The sequence below is a fragment of the Anguilla anguilla genome, chromosome 9 (genome assembly GCF_013347855.1).
Source record: "Anguilla anguilla isolate fAngAng1 chromosome 9, fAngAng1.pri, whole genome shotgun sequence".
Classification (NCBI taxonomy): domain Eukaryota; kingdom Metazoa; phylum Chordata; class Actinopteri; order Anguilliformes; family Anguillidae; genus Anguilla; species Anguilla anguilla.
In genome coordinates this window covers 54,129,052-54,149,051 of record NC_049209.1, presented here as the reverse complement: position 1 = coordinate 54,149,051, position 20,000 = coordinate 54,129,052, and the positions used below count along the sequence as shown (strand labels likewise).

Here is a 20,000-nt window from a genome sequence, read left to right as displayed (position 1 = left end):
CCTGCTAGCCAGCTAGCCTTCCTTCTGCGCTTATTGTGTAGAGACATCAGCTCTGCTCTCTGAATGCCTAAGGGCTCCAGGCTGCGGGACTAAATTAAGCTGGGCGGGAGGGGGTGGGAGTATTGATCCCTGTCATTAAGGTGGAGGGCAGGTGAATATTGACTACCCTGGAATGGCTACCTGGATGGGCGTGGCAGTGGGCGGGTCTCGGGCAGGGCCCTGTCACATGCTGAGCGCCGTGCCTGATTGGATACGAGCAATGGGGCGTTTCCTTTACACACCTGATTAACTTTATTGATTAATAATGTGTTTGTGTACAGAATTTCAGAACCTTGTAGCTGTGGAAAAAGCCTAATTTCTAACTGTAGAGAGAGAGAGAGAGAGAGAGTGAGAGAGAAGGAGAGTGAGAGCGAGAGAGAGAGAGAGAGAGAGAGAATGAGAGAGAGAGAGAGAGAGAATGAAAATGTGCTCATGATGACTGACTCCAGATCAGTAAGCTGAGAGGGACTCAGACACTCTGCAGATTAGGGGCTTTTGACCTTCTGATAGCTATACAGCGTTTGATTGGACGGTGCCTCACCCTTGTAAACCTGCAGCCTGCTCAATGGGTTTGGGATCTGACACAGTAAACAGCTGAAAAGGCGAACCCCGCTACACCGGCCAGGGCTGTGATTAATGAGGCTGCACACTGGCCAGAGAGAGTGAGTGTGTGTTTACATATGAGTGTGTGCGTAAGAGAGAGAGAGAGATGGAGAGATATTGGGCCCCTCTATTCCTCTTACATCCTCTCACCCTCTCCCTGGGAGGGTAGTGATTTGGGTGGGGGGGGGGGGTACATCGTGTTTGGAGAAGCTCCAGCAGTGATGGAGCCGGTCACCCGGGGTGACCCCCGCCTGTCCCAGCATCCCTCTGGAGAACACGCTCGTGGGGGGGGGGGGAACAGGACAGCCAGGGGAATACATTAAGAGTCGGGAAGTGGCAGGCAATCTGAAACAGATGTGCATGAGATGGACTGGAAGCAGTGAATCTTTAATGCTGTTCAGGTATGCGGTTGATGTAGTGTTATTATTTTGTTTGTTTTTCGTTGTTGCAGAGGGTACAGACTGATGGACGATGGTTGTCTTGTCTCTGTTGTCTATTGCAGGCGTGAAGACTGGTCAGATTCCCATATCACAGAGAGAGAGAGAGAGAGAGAGAGAAAGAGACTGAGAGAGAGAGAGTGTGTGAATATCTCACACGCAAAGCGGGGGAATCCACTTAGTGACAGACAGGAGTGTGACGGGGAGAGAGAGAGAGAGAGAGAGAGACAGAAAGAGGAGTGAATCTCGCCGCCCGCTGCTCCCGCTCAGCCATGCCAGGACCCCGCCTCCCCTTGCTCTCGGCTCCGCCCTCCTTCCGCCTCCCTCTCTTCCTCATCCTCCTCTTCCTCTTCCTCCTGCTGGGACCGCTCCCCCTGGCCCGAGCGAGCCCCGAGCCCGACCCCACCCCCGGCCACCCCTCCAACTGTTCGAGTGGGGACCCCTGCTCGGACGGTGTGGTCCTGCCCATGTGGAACCCCCAGAACCCGTCGGCGGGGGACAAGGTGGCCCGGGCCATCGTGTACTTCGTGGCGCTCATATACATGTTCCTGGGCATGTCCATCATCGCCGACCGCTTCATGTCGTCCATCGAGGTCATCACCTCGCAGGAGCGCGAGATCACCATCAAGAAGCCCAACGGCGAGACGGCCAGTGCCACCGTGCGCGTCTGGAACGAGACCGTGTCCAACCTCACGCTCATGGCCCTGGGCTCCTCCGCCCCCGAGATCCTGCTGTCCGTCATCGAGGTGTGCGGACACAAGTTCGAGGCGGGCGAACTGGGGCCCAGCACCATCGTGGGTAGCGCCGCCTTCAACATGTTCGTCATCATCGCGCTGTGCGTCTACGTGGTGCCCGACGGCGAGACGCGCAAGACCAAGCACCTGCGCGTCTTCTTCGTCACGGCCGCCTGGAGCATCTTCGCCTACATCTGGCTCTACCTGATCCTGTCGGTGTTCTCGCCCGGCGTGGTGGACGTGTGGGAGGCCGTGCTCACCTTCCTCTTCTTCCCGCTCTGCGTGCTGCAGGCCTGGATCGCCGACCGCCGCCTGCTCTTCTACAAGTACGTCCACAAGCGTTACCGTGCCGACAAGAGCCGCGGCATCATCGTCGAGTCGGAGGGCGACGGGGCGCTCGCCACCAAGATGGACGTGGAGATGGACGGCGGCCTCAACTCCCACAAGGAGGCGCTGGACGGGATGCTGGGCGGGGCCGAGGAAGGAGGGGGCGGACCCGGGAGCCCGGGCGGGCGGGACCTGGAGGACGAGGCGCGGCGGGACATGGCCCGGACCCTGAAGGAGCTCAAGCAGAGGCACCCGGAGAAGGACATGGAGCAGCTGATCGAGATGGCCAACTACCAGGTGCTGGTGCAGCAGCAGAAGAGCCGGGCCTTCTACCGCATCCAGGCCACGCGCATGATGATCGGCGCGGGGAACATCCTGAAGAAGCACGCGGCCGACCAGGCCCGCAAGGTGGTGAGCTGCCACGAGGCCTGCGCCCAGGAGCACGACCCTAACACCATCCTGCTGGAGTTCCAGCACGCGCACTACCAGTGCTTCGAGAACTGCGGCTCCCTCACCGTCGCCGTCCTGCGCCACGGGGGCGACCTCGGCTGCTCCGTCAAGGTGAGGCTCACTTGGGCAGGGGGATATCAGTGTGAGGTATCAGTGTGAGGCACACCTGGGCAGGGGGGTATCAGTGTGAGGTATCAGTGTGAGGCACACCTGGGCAGGGGGGTGTCAGTGTGAGGCACACCTGGGCAGGGGGGTATCAGTGTGAGGCACACCTGGGCAGGGGGGTATCAGTGTGAGGCACACCTGGGCAGGGGGGTATCAGTGTGAGGCACACCTGGGCAGGGGGGTGTCAGTGTGAGGTATCAGTGTGAGGCACACCTGGGCAGGGGGGTGTCAGTGTGAGGTATCAGTGTGAGGCACACCTGGGCAGGGGGGTATCAGTGTGAGGCACACCTGGGCAGGGGGGTATCAGTGTGAGGCACACCTGGGCAGGGGGGTGTCAGTGTGAGGCACACCTGGGCAGGGGGGTATCAGTGTGAGGCACACCTGGGCAGGGGGGTATCAGTGTGAGGTACACCTGGGCAGGGGGGTATCAGTGTGAGGCACACCTGGGCAGGGGGGTATCAGTGTGAGGGTAGGGGGGTATCAAATTGAGGTACGCTTGGGTAGGGGGATATCAAATTGAGGTACGCTTGGGTGGGGGGATATCAAATTGAGGTCCACCTGGGTAGGGGGGTATCAAATTGAGGTACGCTTGGCTAGGGGGATATCAAATTGAGGTCCACCTGGGTAGGGGGATATCAAATTAAGGTACGCCTGGGTAGGGGGATATCAAATTGAGGTACGCTTGGGTAGAGAGGTATCAAAGTGAGGAACAAGTGGGTGGTTTAAGAGTAGAAGTGAAAAGACAGAGTGAGTTTTTGGGTTTGGTTTAATGAAGCAGCAAGTTTGGGCGATATTAATGCCGGTGAAAGTGGTTCATCTCACTGCCTGCACCCCCTCATTGTTCACTGCTGGCAGGTTGGGGAGCCCCTGTGCAGGAGCAAGCTGGGAAATCATTTAAAATTAAACTGCGGCTAACAGTAAATCAGCTCAGCTAACGACACCCTTTCCTCTGTGTGTCCTGGGGTCTGTTCTCTAATGCTTTAACTCAGCCTCCATTAGCCGCCTCTCTCCCTCCGAACCACTGCACACACTGCACACACTGTACACACTTCACACACTGCACACACTGCACACACTGTACACACTTCACACACTGCACACACTGCACACACTGTACACACTGCACACACTGCACACACTGCACACACTGCACACACTGCACACACTGTACACACTTCACACACTTCACACACTGCACACACTGTACACACTGCACACACTGCACACACTGTACACACTGCACACACTGTACACACTTCACACACTGCACACACTGCACACACTGTACACACTGCACACACTGCACACACTGTACACACTTCACACACTGCACACACTGCACACACTGTACACACTGCACACACTGCACACACTTCACACACTGCACACACTTCACACACTGCACACACTGCACACACTGCACACACTGCACACACTTCACACATTATCCTCCAAAGGAAATATAGTATCATGCGTATGCGTGCATATACAGCATATCAAAGCAAATCAAATCAATTTTATGTATAGTAATACATAAATGTGTATAGTGCTTTTTAAAAAGAACTGTCACAAACAGCCTTGAACTGAGCAACAACTAGGCCCCTAAAAGCAAGCAGAAGCAGTATGAAAACTCCCCGTCGGGAAGGAAGTACACTCGGGCGGTGGTGAGAAAAAACTCCCTGATTGGAAGAAATCTCAGGAGGAAGTCCAGCTATAGAGGGGCAGCTCATTCTCCACCGACCAGCTTGGTAAATACAATTCATTAGTTTAGAGCAACACTGATACCTGCCCCCTGCTGCCCCCCCAGCCTTGTTCGTCTCTATTCCTGTTCTTGTGCCTGTCCTGATTATGGGGGTTGTTCCTCTCTATGCCCCCCCCCAGGTGGATTTCCGTACGGAGGATGGCACGGCGAACGCGGGTTCGGACTACGAGTTTGCGGAGGGCACGCTGCTGTTCAAGGCGGGCGAGACGCTGAAGGAGCTGACGGTGGGCGTGATCGACGACGACATCTTCGAGGAGGACGAGTACTTCCACGTGCACCTGAGCAACCCGCGCGTGGCGGGCCGGTCCGAGCACCCGCCCCCGGAGCCGGGCGGCATCGCCGCGGGAAACAGCCTGCTGGGCGGCCCCGCCTCCTCCCTGCTGGCCCCGCCCAAGGCCGCGCTGGGCCCCGCCCACTCCACCACCGTCACCATCTACGACGACGACCACGCGGGCATCTTCACGTTCGACGGCGCGTCGGCGCGCGTGAGCGAGAGCGTGGGCACCATGCAGGTGAAGGTGCTGCGTACCTCGGGCGCCCGCGGCAAGGTGGCGCTGCCCTACCACACCCAGGAGGGCACCGCCAAGGCCGGGGAGGACTACGAGGAAATCGCCGGCAAGCTGGAGTTCCTGAACGACGAGACCATGTGAGTCACAGCGCCCCCTGGTGTGTGTGTGTGTGTGTGTGTGTGTGAGAGCGTGTGTGTGTGTGTATGTGTGTGTGTGTGTGAGCGTGTGTGTGTGTGTGAGTGAGTGTGTGTGTGTGTATGTGAGTGTGTGTGTGTGTGAGTGTGCGTGTGTGTGTGTTTTGTATATGCATTGTTTTAAGTGCTCCCAATTTGTATGTTTTAAGGGATTGAAGATGGAAAGAAATTTGTTCCTCTTTCTCCCTCTCTTATCTGTGTTCTTTTCTCTTCTCACACCCCTCACTCTCTTTCTCATTCTCAGCATCTGATTTTCTCTCGCACGGTGGGAACAATGTGAGCTCAGGGACCTTTTTCAGTATCACGAGCACTGATGCACACACACATGTCCACAAATACACATACTCATGCACGCACACTTGCGCACATGCACACAAACACACATACATTTACAGGGGCTTCTCCTTAGAGATGATGTCTCAAATGATGACAAAACACCTTTATTTTATTTTATTTTATTTGTCCCCTGAAGGTGACTAAAACATAAACTGAGTTCCATGCAGAGGGAATTGAGGAGATATTTCCTCTGGAACCTGACATCTTTAGATGAGTTTTTGTTTTATTTCATTTTTATTTATTTTTCCAGCCGACCCTACTGCTTCTCTCAGCCCACACCAGTGTTTCACTCTCACACACTCACATGCTCACACTTCACACACACACACACACACACACACACACACACACTGGAGTTCAGGCATTGGTATTAGTGGCGAGGGTACTCATTGGTGACGTGAGGAGAAGTGCTCCTGTTTGGCCCGAGCCGTAGCTGAGATGAGTCAAACCAGCCAAAACTGCACAATGGCCACGTAATTTGGCAAAGATGTTGCCGCATCATTAAGAACAGGGTTAAGGTGGCTGTTTGATGAAGGCGGTTATGTAATGTGGCTTTCTCCCTGCACACACACACACACACACACACACTCATTCTGGTATTAGGACATCTGCTGTCTCTCCACCTGCTGAGGCTATAGGTTGTGGGTTAAAGAGTAAGCAACAAATATTATATAAAATATGAAATGCACCCGCCAAGTGGAAGAAGTTTCATGATATTTTATGATTCAAATAAAATAGAAAAATGTTTTTTTTAATGAAGGCAAAGAAATGAACTCTAAAAGATCTAATTGCTTACTCTTTATGCCCAGCCTCTCGTTATCATTGGGATGATCACCAACGTCATGTTTTGTGACGTTGAAGTTGGAGGATGCTGTCAAATTTGCATTGTTAGATCTTGTATCCTTGCAGCGAAGGAACATTTTTTATCAGAATTGGTCACCCCACTTAAATTAAAAATGACTGAAATTGCAGTAAGCTTGAATTGAGCAGATTTAACATGTTTCTTTGTGGTTTAGTGCTGTCAGTTGCATGTTAGCTAGCTACTGTGACTTGCCAACATTGGCAAAGTTAGCAATCTTGCTCCAAGTAGGCAGCCGCCTGTGTGTAATGATGTGCGTACTGCGTGCGTGTGTGTGCGTGTGTGTGTGTGTGTGTGTGTGTGTGCAGAGTACAGTAATGAACAGAGTCAGTGTGGAAGAGGTTCGGCTACACTGTTTTTATTTCCCAGATGCCACTGCTTTGGTTTAAATTGTGCTGCTGCCTCTGATTGGCTTAAATTGCGCTGGTGCCTCTGATTGGATTAGAGAGATCTTGTTTTAGAGAGTGAAAAGTTCTGTGTGATTGAGTGCATGACCCAATGGAGGAAAACAGGCTGAGACTAATAAGCATGCAGCGAGAAAAAGAGAGTTAACGGGAGAAAGGGAGAGAGAGAAAAAGAGGAAGAGAGGGGAGGAAGACAGAGATGTGTGTGATGTTCCTGATGGGATCCTGTCCTACTTTATTACAAAGCCTCATTGAGCCTGACTGCTCGGTGTCCTGAAGGCACGCTCCTCCAGCTCCCCCTCTCCCTCTGCTTTGAATCTCTGCACACGTTATTTCAAATCATCTCCCTCTCTATCCATATCTCCTTCTATATATCGACTCTCACCCTCCCCTCTCTCTCTTTCTCCTTCCCTCCCTCCCTCTCCTCTCTTATTCTCTGTCTTTCTCTCTCCCTCCCCCCTCTCTCTCTCCACATCTCCTCTCTCTTGCTCTCTCTCTCCCTCCCTCTCCTCTCTCTTCCTCTCTCCCTCTCTTTCTCTCTCTCCATCCTCAGTGGTGTAATTTCTCAGGCTCCCTCGCAGGGCAGATGGTTTATATGGGAGGCTTTGCTAGTGGGGCTTTGTGGAAATCTGAAGACAATCCCAGAGATTTGGGGATGATTCCAGAGATTTGGGGACGATCCCTGTTGTAACAGAAACACAGAAAACCCCCAAAACCCAAAGGAGTGGCGATCCAACTCACTCTGCCTGACCCCTGTCAAGGTCGAGCATCCTGGAGCTCCTGTGTGTGTGTGTGGGTGTGTGTCTGTGTGTGTGTGTGAGAGAGTGTGTGTGTGTGTGTGTGTGTGAGTGTGTGTTTATATGTGTGTGTGGGTGTGTGTATGTGCATGCTCATTTGATGTACTGCACTTTTAATAATTTCTCCCCTCATTAAATGATCTACCCAGTGATGATAGTAACTCATGTGTAACTCACTGTTAAGATCAGAACCAATTAGCAGCACAGTGCACTCTGCTGCTTTTCTCTCTATCATTCCCCCTCTCTGTCTTCTTTCATTAGTTCTGCACACGCATACACACACACACACACACACACTCACATGCACTCATGCACATGCACACACACACGCACATGCACACACACTCATGCACACCCATACATGCACTCACACACACACACACACACACACAGAAGCTGGTATTTGGGGATCCGGCCAGGACCCAACCCCCCCGCCCCGCCCCGCCCCGCCCCATGCCAAACTGAAATGACACTCTCCTGTAATGTGGAATTAAGATCGCTCTGCTCCTCTGTCATTCGCTCTAACAGTGAGAGCGTTAGCGAAGCGTCCTGCGCTGTGTCATTAGCACACACCTGGGGCAGCGCTTCTGCACACACCCGGGGCATCGCTTCTGCACACACCTGGGGCAGCGCTTCTCCTTGCTGAAGTCCAGGATTTGATGCCTGGGCAAAATTAAAGCGGAATCGAGTAAAAAAAAAAGCCCTTTTATAAATCTGTTTGTTCTGAAAAGTGTAGCTGAATGCGTTTTCCCCGGGACTGCGTAAAAAGGCATTAGATGAAGTAGCACAGCCTGTTCACAGGATAAAGCCGGGCTGGGGATTACAGTTAATTAGGCATTCGGTTTTTGTGAATACGACTTTCATCAGGGTGTAAACCTGCATGGCAGCGAAGTACTTCTACTCGTTTGGGAACTTGATGTGCGATGATTCCACTTCGGCAAAATATTTCTGCTGCAATAAACACGCTGAACGGTGCTGTTAATGTATTGAGTGAGGTCAATAGAGAGATGGATGGATAAGCAGACAGATGGATTTTTGGGTAAATGAGTGGAGGGCTGTGTTGCAGATAGAGAGACTGCATGGTGCATGTATATGCTTTAACTCTTTATTCCCACCACGCCCCCCCCCCAGGCTCACTGCTAAGCACTGCATTTCAGCAGACCTGACTCATCCAGTACCTCTCTCTCTCTCTTTCTCTCCCTCTCTCTCTCTCTCTCTCTTTCTCTCCCCCCTCTCTCCCTCTCTCTCTCTCCCTCCTCTCTCTCTATCTCTCTCTCTCACTCACTCACTCACTCACTCACTCTCTCTCTCTCAACCATTTCGCTATAATTCCAATTTAATGGGTTTATTGGCAGTACAATCAAGGCAATATTGCCACAGCACATGTAGAACATGTAAATAATGTACAACATCAACTTGCTCTCTCTCTCTGTCCCTCTCTTTCTGTCTGTCTCCCTGTCTCAAATTCTAATTGAAAACACTTTACTGGCGTGACAAGATATTTATTATATTGCCAGAGCACAGAAAAAAAACACTGAACACATAAACATAGACCTAGATGTACGGTGTACAGACAAACACAGGCCTATTCTAATATGTTCACTGGTTGTCCCCCTGTTTATGGAAAGCTTTAACATAATTTGCCTCTGGTCCAATACATTTTCTGTGTTCCCCTAATAACTAGGGGAGCTTCTGTTGATCATTTAAAATTTAAAATTCTGGACATATTTTGTTAGAAATTCTCCCTTGTGTCTTGGTAAGTCCTACTGGTTGTGAGGAAGTGCAGCTCTGTCTCCACCACTCCAGGTCTGCCTGTGTCTGCATTTTTCGATGGCCAAGCTGTGCTCACTGAGTCTGTACACTGCCATGGTTTTTCTCAGGTAATCAGCCTGTAATCAGGGAATCAGCACAGTCAGTTTAGGGCCAAATAGCAATCAAGTTTATTTTGGGTTTTTGTCATTCTTTTCCAATAGGTGAAATATTTTTCTTATTTGTTTCATTATAATTGTATTTGGTCAGATTATCCACGCTAGGAGGAAGTCTCTCCCTCTGTCTGCCCCCCCCCCCCCCCCCCCCCCCCCCGTGAGTGAAACAGTACGCAGTGACTGAGTTCAGAGGGGGGCGACTGAGTGTATTCCTGCTTGTTTCCGTGCTGGTGAAGTGAGCTGTGTTGAGATTAATTATATTCTTTGTCTTATTATATCGCAGAGATCTCCCTGCTCTGCGTAATCACTGGCAGCTCCTGCTGCTGAACTTCTCCCCAGAGCTCCTGCTCTTTCTATCGCTCCCCTTCTCTCTCTCTATCGCTCCCTCTCCCTCTCTCTCCCTCTCTCTCTCTACTGCTCCCCAGAGCTCCTGCTCTTTCTATCGCTCCCCTTCTCTCTCTCCATCGCTCCCCCCTTTCTCTATCGCTCCCTCTCCCCCCTCTCTCCTTCTCTCTCTATCGCTCCCTCTCCCCCTCTCTCTCCCTCTCTCTCTCTACTGCTCCCCAGAGCTCCTGCTCTTTCTATCGCTCCCCTTCTCTCTCTCTATCGCTCCCTCTCCCTCTCTCTCCCTCTCTCTCTCTACTGCTCCCCAGAGCTCCTGCTCTTTCTATCGCTCCCCTTCTCTCTCTCCATCGCTCCCCCCTCTCTCTATTGCTCCCTCTCTCTCTCTCTCTCCCTCTTTCTCTCTCCTATTCTCTCTCCATCTGCCTAACTCACTTTATTTTAATTTTCTTTCCTCTCCTTTATTTGTGTGGAAATGGCTCCTCTGCTTTTCTGCAGACGGGGGAAACAGCAGGAGGAGCTCTTCAGCTTCAGCAGTGTGGAAGGGGCTCGAGCGCGGAGGCTAAATAAAGGAGAAGCTCTTCAGCTTCAGCAGTGTGGAAGGGGCTCGAGCGCGGAGGCTAAATAAAGGAGGAGCTCTTCAGCTTCAGCAGTGTGGAAGGGGCTCGAGCGCGGAGGCTAAATAAAAGAGAAGCTCTTCAGCTTCAGCAGTGTGGAAGGGGCTCGAGCGCGGAGGCTAAATAAAGGAGAAGCTCTTCAGCTTCAGCAGTGTGGAAGGGGCTCGAGCGCGGAGGCTAAATAAAGGAGGAGCTCTTCAGCTTCAGCAGTGTGGAAGGGGCTCGAGCGCGGAGGCTAAATAAAGGAGGAGCTCCTCAGCTTCAGCAGTGTGGAAGGGGCTCGAGCGCGGAGGCTAAATAAAGGAGGAGCTCTTCAGCTTCAGCAGTGTGGAAGGGGCTCGAGCGCAGAGGCTAAATAAACTCATATGTGCTTACTTTTACAGGAGAGACGCTGCTCTGAGTGTCTTTAGTTCCTCCCAATGTTTCTCTGTCACCCTGTCCCTCTCTCACTTTCCCTCTCTCTCCTTTCTTTCCTCTCTCCCCCCTCTCTCTCTCTATCTGTTTCTCTCTGTCAATTCATTTCAATTTGAAATGCTTTATTGGCATGACATATTTCAATATTTGTGCTGCCAAACCTTTACAAAAAACACAGTACAGTGTGTATAAACTACCGTATATGTCTTGAGATATAAGATAAGGTATGCTTTTATTGAACCCCGTGGGGTAATTTGTCAACAAATAAACAAATAATGTCATATCAAAAAATGAACAACAAATACACGAAAAGCAATAATTGACAAAAACCATCAGCAATTTTTCACAATGATTTAGGACTGTGGCGGGTAGCTGCATATTCTCTCCCAGGAGAATTTGAACATTCTGTCTTTCTCTTTCTACATCTCTACATCTCTCCCCCTATTTATCACTCTGTATTTATAAGCTTATTTTCCCTCCCATATATTGTATATTTCCTGTTCGGGTTCTTTGGCCTGACGGGAGGGAAGTGAAACGGCTCCCCGAGCAGCCCCCTGCTCTGGGGACTCTCTCCTAAAGAGGGCACCCTGGGCCTCATCATGATGCTGCCAGTTGGGTTTTGTATAGCGGGCCTGGAGTGAAGAGCAGTGTGGTGTTCGTTTCCGGCTGAGTTACGGTGTTGTAGACGAGGTCTGCGCGCTGATTTGTGCCTGTAAGCTGGATGTGTTTTGGGTAATTGGGGCTCGGGTGGTTTCGGCTGCGCCTCTTGGTGCTGATGATTTAAAGACTGCGAGCTTTTCTCAGGCTTTAGTGTCTGGCTCAGCCTTCCTGCCTGATCCTGAATGAATTACTGACTCAATAACTCAGTAACTTCACTTCTGTTTATTCTCCCACTAAATATCCTTCTGCTCGCACTTTTTTTCATTGTCTTCAACTGGCACCTCAAACTCCAGTCCTGGAGGGCTGCAGTGTCTGCAGGTTTAACTCCAGTCCTGGAGGGCCGCAGTGTCTGCAGGTTTAACTCCAGGCCTGGAGGGCCGCAGTGGCTGCAGGTTTAACTCCAGTCCTAGAGGGCCGCAGCGTCTGCAGGTTTGACTCCAGTCCTGGAGGGGGCGCTGTGTCTGCAGATTTAAATCCACTGCTGTAATTACAAAATGTTTTGTTCTGATAATCAAATATCTCTGCCAAAGGAAGCTATTTAACTAGCTTTGCCCCCGTTTGAGGGGACCAGATATTTTTCCCAGCTCCTGCCTGAGATTTTTTGGCTTCTGTCTGCGGGAGTTTGATAAGTGTTCTGCTTTGAGAGTAAGTCTGGTGTTCGGGGGCTGTGGGCCCTTTCAGATGATTTACTTTCAGGAACGGTGGCCTCTACATCACTCCTGTTGTATTTGCTATCATAGCGTTTTCCTTTTTGTTTTTGATTCATTAGCCACGGTTTTATCTGAGCATTTCATATTTTTGCTGTGCTGTGAAATGCAGTCCTGTTTTCTTTTCCGGTTCGATGGATTAGTACTTGGTACAGCACGCACGGGCTCTCTCTTTCTCTACCTCTCTCTCTTTCTCTCTCTCTCTCTGGTTTACGGGCAGGAGAGGAGGGAGACAGAGGGAGGGAAGAAGGGAGTGGGAGACGGAAAAACAGAAGGATTGAGAGGAGGGAGAGCGAGAGACAAGCAGGGAGAGACAGAGGAGGGAGAAACAGAGGATAGAAAGAAAGAAGGAGGGAAAGACTGGAGGGGAAAGAAAGATAAAAACAGAAGGGGAGGAAGAGGGAGAGAGGAGGAGTGGAACACGCTCAATCAGGTTTGTCTCTGGTGTTTGTAGGGGATTGGTAGTGATTAGTACACAACGTGGCTTTCAGCTTGACCTTGGGGGGGCGCTTTCACCTTGAACTGGAGCATGAATGAGCACAGCTGGATCAGTGAGCTGGAAGGCTGGGTTATACCAGCAGTGGTTGATAATTACCAAAACATCTACTAACCATAACACGAATTCAAGTTGAAAATTTGAATTGTCATGAATATTTTGTGAATGTTGGTGTTTCTTTCAAAACATTGCAGTAAATTTTACTGGCGTCTAAAATATTTTAAATGATCATCCGACACAGGTCGTATCGGAGCATCTGAATGGCATCCACAAACATGCGAAAGGCAGCTTTCTGCAGGCTGGGAGTGTAAAATGTGAGAGTCTGAGTTTTCAGTTTGCAGCCCACGTCTTCTTCAATGCCCTCTCAGGATTGCTGGTTTCCCCAGCCGAAAAACTGTACTGCCTTCTCCTCACTGTTCTAGAGTGCACCCCTGCAAAATTAAAGCCAGGCGCGTTAATATTCAGAGCCCATGCCACCGTGCCTATCTGTGCTTTAATACGAGATCAAACAAAAGCCAGAGCTCAGAGCGGACTCATCATCCGCGGAAAACATGCCCTCAATTTGACTGCTTGCTTTCTCTCTCTCTCTCTCTCTCTCTCTCTCTCTGTCCCTCTCATTTCCTTTTTTTAAAAGCCCGTCTAGCAGTCAAGCGTTGGAATCTAAAATTTTCATTAAATCCATCTGATTAATGTTAAATAGTTTGTCCTTCTCCAATAATGAACGAGTGAAGGAACTAATGATTGAATCTTGAAGTAAATGTCGGTTGTATATGTTCTGGTGAGCAAGGTCGTCCTGTCATGTAGAGTTCTGCACTAGTGTTTAGAACGCCTATTTGGAGATGTAGGTCCTTGTCTGGAGATGTGGGTCCTTGTTTGTAGATTTGGGGACTCTGTTTGTGATGTTGGGGCCCTGTTTGGTATGTGTGCATGCATGTGCGTGTGTGCACATGTGCATGATTGTGCGTGTGTGTGTGTGTGTGTGTGTGCACGTGTGCACGTGTGTGAGTGTGTGAGTGTGTGTGTGTGTGCACGTGCGCGTGTGTGTGAGTGTGTGTTTTATGTAAAGTATAATGTTAGGGAACTGGTCTTGTAACCTAAAGGTTGCAGGTTCATATCCCAGGTAAGACACTGCCATTGTACCCTTGAGTAAGGTAATTATCCTAAATTTGCTTCAGTATATATCCAGCTGTATAAATGGATGGAACATAAAATGCTGAAGCTGTGTCTGTAATGTAATGTGTTTTAATGGATAAGAAATAAAGCAGAGGCGTTCATTAAGCATGGCCACTGATACCATGACCCTGGTGATTAACCCAAGAGCCCAGGAACTGGGACAGAGAAAGAGAGAGAGAATAAAAATGTACTTCTCTTGAATCATGAATTAAAAACAATTAAAGCCCGTTACATAACTCAGCCTCGCTGAATTTTTTTAACTCGAGCCTCCAGACAAATAAACGACCTGTAGCCCTGACAGAAGCAGAAATGAATGTGGGTAAAAACCAGCAAAGCCGAGCTGAAGAATGCTAAGCTTAAATTATTCAACCTGCTGCTTCGTTCCAGCTTTCTTCCCCAATTCCCCCAATTCCAGCCTGCCTTCCCCAAATCTCAAAAGTGCAGATAAACGGGACGATAATATTCATCGAGGAGTTACCAGTAATCTGGGGAAATAGCTTTGTAGCCTTTTCAACACAAGAATTATTCACTCCTGAAATGAGAATGGAGTGGAGGGAATTAGGCTGGCTTCCTACAGTAGCAGTCCTCTGCACTACCACTCTTATTTTCACAAAATGGGAAAACTCTTTGGCTCAAATGCATTGGCAAAATAATGTGTTCTGTAGAATGATTGAAAGTGGCTGAGGGTTAAAGTATCTAGCATGATAGAATGAGCATTCAGGGACAATGAGTGTACAGCATGCGATGCTAATGTAGGGAGAGAATTCTTCATAAATACTCATGGTGTGAGGTGGCTATAATCTTGTGCACTGTCTGCAGTATTTTGTTAATTATAGTGATATACTCTATTTCAGTGAGTTAGTGATGTTTCAGTGTCAGTTGTCAGTAGCTCCAGGCCTTCATAAAGAAGATTTTATTAACTCTGTGTGTCGATTAACTGGTTCATCATCCTCAGAGCAAAGGTTCACCTCACCCTGGTTCTGCTGGAGCAACACTGTCAGCACTGGGCCCTGGCAGGTCATTTTCAGAAGACAAAGACTGTGATCTTTGACAAAGTGAGAGAATGAGAGAGACAGAGATGCCATTTTGAATTGTTTCCCCAGACTTCACTTTCTCTTTGTGCAGAGAGAGAGAGAGAGAGAGAGAGAGAGACCCATCTTGTGTGGGCATGCTCAGTGTTGGGTTGTGGGGGCAGTTGTGTGCACATGCTCAGTATGGGCTGCTGATAATGTGTTTTCTCTGAGAGAGAGTGCGTGCCCGCAGTGTCCTGTTCTTTGTGTGTATATATATATATATATATATATATATATAGTATATGTGCTATCCATGTGGTACACAACCTTTGTGTGTGAGTCTGTGTGTGTGTGTGTAAGAGAGAGAGAGAGACAGACAGAGAGAGAGTGCCTGTGCTTGCATGTGCTGTGTGTGTGTGCGCGCGCTTGTGTGTGGGCAAGAGAGTGCCTGTGCATGCATGTGCATGTGTGTGTCACTGAATCTGTGATGCATGGAAATGCAGTGTTGGCATGGCAACCGGGGCAAATGTATAAATAAAAAGTCAAGGTCTCTGGTGAGTGGAGGTAAATGTACACATTACACAAGGACCCTTACAGCAAATAACAATAAACACACAGCACTCTACAAAACATAAAATGCAGAACACAGGACTGTGTAAATGCATTCACTATCACACACACACACATACACACACAAATACACACACACACACACACACACACACACTCTCCACTCACACACACACACACTCTCTCTCTTTCTCACTCACACACACACACACTCTCTCTCTTTCTCACTCACACACACACACACTCTCTCTCTTTCTCACTCACACACACACACACACTCTCTACTCACACACACACACACTCTCTCTCTTTCTCACTCACACACACACACTCTCGGGGGAATGTAAATCACTGGGCCTGTAATGGTGAATGAGTTGCAGTCACACTGCACTCTGGGGAATAACTGACAAATCAACATGCAGATTTACAACAGCAAACATTAGGGAGGGTAATCACTGAGGAAAGGCGCTAACTACCTCTGCTTGTCAAAACAATTCAAAACACACAATGCCAGCGGCCACCTAAGGTAATTAAAGAGGGAAAGAAAGAGAAAGAATGAGAGAAAGAAAGAAGGAAAGAGTAGGAAGATAAACTGCCTAATTCATCTAATCTATGCAATTTTGCTGACTTTTGCTTACTGATATTAACTGGTAAACGTCAGCAAAAATGCAGTATACTGTTAGCATATCATGCAAATAAAGTAATTTGAAACCTTAATGGGGAAAAAATTGAAAAACCACCTGTTTACAGAAGTCCCCAGGCAATGTAGGATTCCACAACATAATAAATATGTACAACAACAAAAAAAGACGGCCTGCTTCATGAACCTAACTGTTGATAATGAGGGTAACAGTTCAGGCAGAATTAAATGACAATAATCATTGAACAAGTATTTGCAAAATAATAATAATAATAATAATAATACAACAGGATTCATGAGGATTCTCCAATATCGTAGCATAGAGGCTCTGACTGTGTCCAGTGTGGATATCAGTGAATTACTGGGCCAATCTGCGGGTCCTGGTTCCAGGCCAAACAGGACAAGCCGTTAAATGCGTACGCGCTGCAAAGAGCCTGATCCTCCTGTCGTTTTACTGTGGAAGGTTCTGCTGCTCCCGGCCCTTTAAAACACAGTGACTCACAGTGAGAAGCGATATTTTCTCCAGTCTCAGTCACACCGGCCTGGAACATATGCTGAGTTACTGTTACTCTGAGCGGAAAATTACGGCTTCGGTCTGTCGGCGCGGCAACCGGGAGAAAGATTCTATGAAATTAATATTCGCGCATGAATTTGGATTAGGGCGGCATCAAACCCATTGTGCTGCGTGAAGGTAAAATATGGGGTCTGTTAAATCAGCCAGTTTGCGAACAGTGTACATTCAGTGCGCGGTATTCTGTGAAAACCTACTGGAGGTGTTTGAATATCTCTAACAATGTACTCAAGTGCTCCGTATGCTCATATTAAATAATTATTCCCATCTGAAAAGGTGCTCCATTTTTAAAACAGCCAAAAATAAGACCAGATGACTTCAGTACAAGCGTTAGAAACTCTAAAGCTCATTGTGGTAATTACAGCATTAGCAGCTTCGCATGTTGATTGGTTGCGATGAAAACCTGTTTTCATCCAACTGCTACTTCTTCATTACACAGTATTTGCTCTATGTATTTCTTGCCAATAAAGGAAAAGCATGCTGACTTAATTAAATATGGGGGGCAGGGTGGGGGGATTTGTTTAAAAACATTGCAAATGGAGAGATTAGTCTTTAATCACTGCGATAAGAAAACATCTTGCTAATTGAGCTGATCGCTATGGCGATATGGGAGCTGTGGTGGGCGGAGCCTGATTTATGAGACAACACAGATCATTTCCCCTCACCAATCAGCCCTCTCCCTGTCCTTACCTGCACTTACCTGTGTCCCTCTCCCTGTCCTTCACTGTATTTACCTGTGTCCCTCCCCGTCCTTCCCTGTATTTACCTATGTCCCTCCCCGTCCTTCCCTGTATTTACCTGTGTCCCTCTCCCTGTCCTTACCTGCACTTACCTGTGTCCCTCTCCCTGTCCTTACCTGCACTTACCTGTGTCCCTCTCCCTGTCCTTACCTGCACTTACCTGTGTCCCTCTCCCTGTCCTTACCTGCACTTACCTGTGTCCCTCTCCCTGTCCTTACCTGCACTTACCTGTGTCCCTCTCCCTGTCCTTACCTGTATTTACCTGTGTCCCTCCCCGTCCTTCCCTGTATTTACCTGTGTCCCTCCCCGTCTTTCCCTGTATTTACCTGTGTCCCTCCCCCTGTTCTTACCTGTACTTACCTGTGTCCCTTTAAAGGAGGAGGATGGAAGAGAGAGTGTGCTGATTGTCTTATCATCATAATCAAATTCAGGTCTAAACTAATTGTTTTGCCTGTGCTTAGTAAGCAAGTACATAAGCATACCTATATCAGTGATAGAAACAAGAGAAAATGTCGTCATTCACCTTGTACCAATAAAGCTGATTTGAATTGAAATTTTAGTTTTTGAGAGGGAGAGGGGGACAGGAGTGTGTTTGTGGGTGGATGGGTGTGTGTGCATGCATGTGTCTATGTGTGTGTATGTGTGTGTGTCTGTGTGTCTCTTTCTCCCTCTCTCTCCCTCAATCTTTCTCTCCCCCCTCTTCTTGCTATTGTTAGAGGCTTCCATCCATTTTCTGTACATCTCAGTTCAGCTCTTTCTCTGGTCCTTATCTCTCTCTTTCTCCCTCTACGTTTCCTTTAGTGTGTCCTGCCAGTCCTTCCGTCACCCCCTGAGGATTGTGCTCTGAGTCTTAAGCTGACATGAATTGGCAGATCTGTGTGTGTGTGTGCATGCTTTAGTGTGTGTATGTAAGGATGTAGCATGCTTGTGTAGTGTGTGTTTGTGTGTGTGTATGTAAAGATGTAGCTTGTGTGTGTGTGTGTGTGTGTGTACTGATGTGTGTGTGTAACTGAAGGGGTGAATTTAAAAAGGTAATTCCAGTTTTATGTTTTTGGCAGGAAAAAATTTAGCGCTCTCCTCCAAATTCAGATTCAAATGAATATCATTCTCTTGGCATGCATTGGGTTTATAACAGCACTGCTCACAGTTTATGTAACCAGAGCAGTCAGTGTGTGCTACAGGAAATCTGTCAGTTCAGAGATGACACTGTGTTCTCCATTTACAATGGCAAGTGTGTATGAACTGCATTATCTCTCTCTCTCTCTTACCCTCGCTCTCTCTCTCTACTTTCTCTCTCTCTTTCCTATGTTGAAAAGTACCTTATTTACTGTAGTTTATTATAAACGGTTTAGCACTCTCTGAAACACAGATTAATAATTACAGGTATGTAATATTTTAAAATAAAATGATGGTGGTAATGAGTATGTATTCACAACTACAGGTCCCTCAGTCTATGGCAGGCAGAGATATATTTCATTGTAATTGGGGCAGTCAGACCTTTTTCTAATGGGATTTCTGGTTTTTCATCCTTTGAGAGACTTTATAATTTTGTCAGATATATGGAAATATATATTTATAATTCTCGAATATTTTACACCGTTAAGGCGGAACTGCAACTTTGATTCCACCTCTCTTGCTGAATTATAAATCAAACAGTTTGAACCAGATTCTACCTGCAATATTTAATGGTGAAGTCATCTCCTGTGCCTTTGATGATCTTATTGCCGTGGCCTACTGTGGTCCTGTGGGTTGGTCTGGCCAGGGCCCAGTTCTGTCAGTATTGCTCCAGTAGCATGAGGTTCTACAGTAACCCTTGTTCTCTGTGTTAAAGGAGCACCAGGTCATCTGTATAGAGCAAAAAAAGTCAATTAATAAAAAAAGACTCAATCGGTGTGTGGTCAGGAGCTTCTGACTGTTCCAACATGCTGCATATCAAACGCTTGATTCCACATTACTCAGAATAAACTCTCATCATGACTTTGTTTGAAGGCCACTCTCCTTTTATTGCTAATATTTTCAGCGCACTTGTTTTCTGTTTACATAAATGTAAATATGTCATGTACTTTTCCCACTTCGAAAATAAATGTAATGGAATCGGCCTTAGTGACAAATACGGTAAATTTTTTCAGAGTCAATGACGCATGCAAAAAAACCTTTCTATTTCTCACTGTGCGTTTTAAGGGATTTTTGTCTTGAGTCTCGTATTAAGGAATCTACAAAAATAACTTCCTCAGATTACTGCTCGGGCAATTACTCCGATTTATGTTGACGTTGCCGGAGATCGGGGGCCTCAGCCTGCCGATGACAGGGAGGGAGCTGTGACTCAGATACCAGGCTGAATAACTTAAGCACAGTCTTCTGCCGCGCGCCAGCACTGCGTTCTGAATCTCATTTCTGATGCTGTCAGAAGCACAAGGTTTCTCTGGCTCTGCAAATGAGAGGTGTCAGTTGGTGAGATTGGGATATCTTGCGGATTTTGATCATTTTTAATTGAAGATTCAAGGATCTCTCTGTCT

The 20,000-nt window shown here is 48.2% G+C and overlaps 1 protein-coding gene across 4 annotated transcripts in view; it reads left to right on the top strand.

Moving 5' to 3' along the window:
- The window catches only part of LOC118235092 (sodium/calcium exchanger 1-like), a 40,328-nt gene that overhangs the window by 12,563 nt on the left and 7,765 nt on the right, over positions 1-20,000 (top strand). For all 4 annotated transcript variants that reach the window (XM_035432093.1, XM_035432092.1, XM_035432091.1 and 1 more), the window contains 2 exons: positions 1,145-2,701; positions 4,637-5,163. In XM_035432093.1, the coding sequence (XP_035287984.1) occupies positions 1,352-2,701; positions 4,637-5,163 (1,877 nt within the window). In that variant the 5' untranslated portion in view covers positions 1,145-1,351. The remainder of the gene's footprint in view (positions 1-1,144; positions 2,702-4,636; positions 5,164-20,000) is intronic.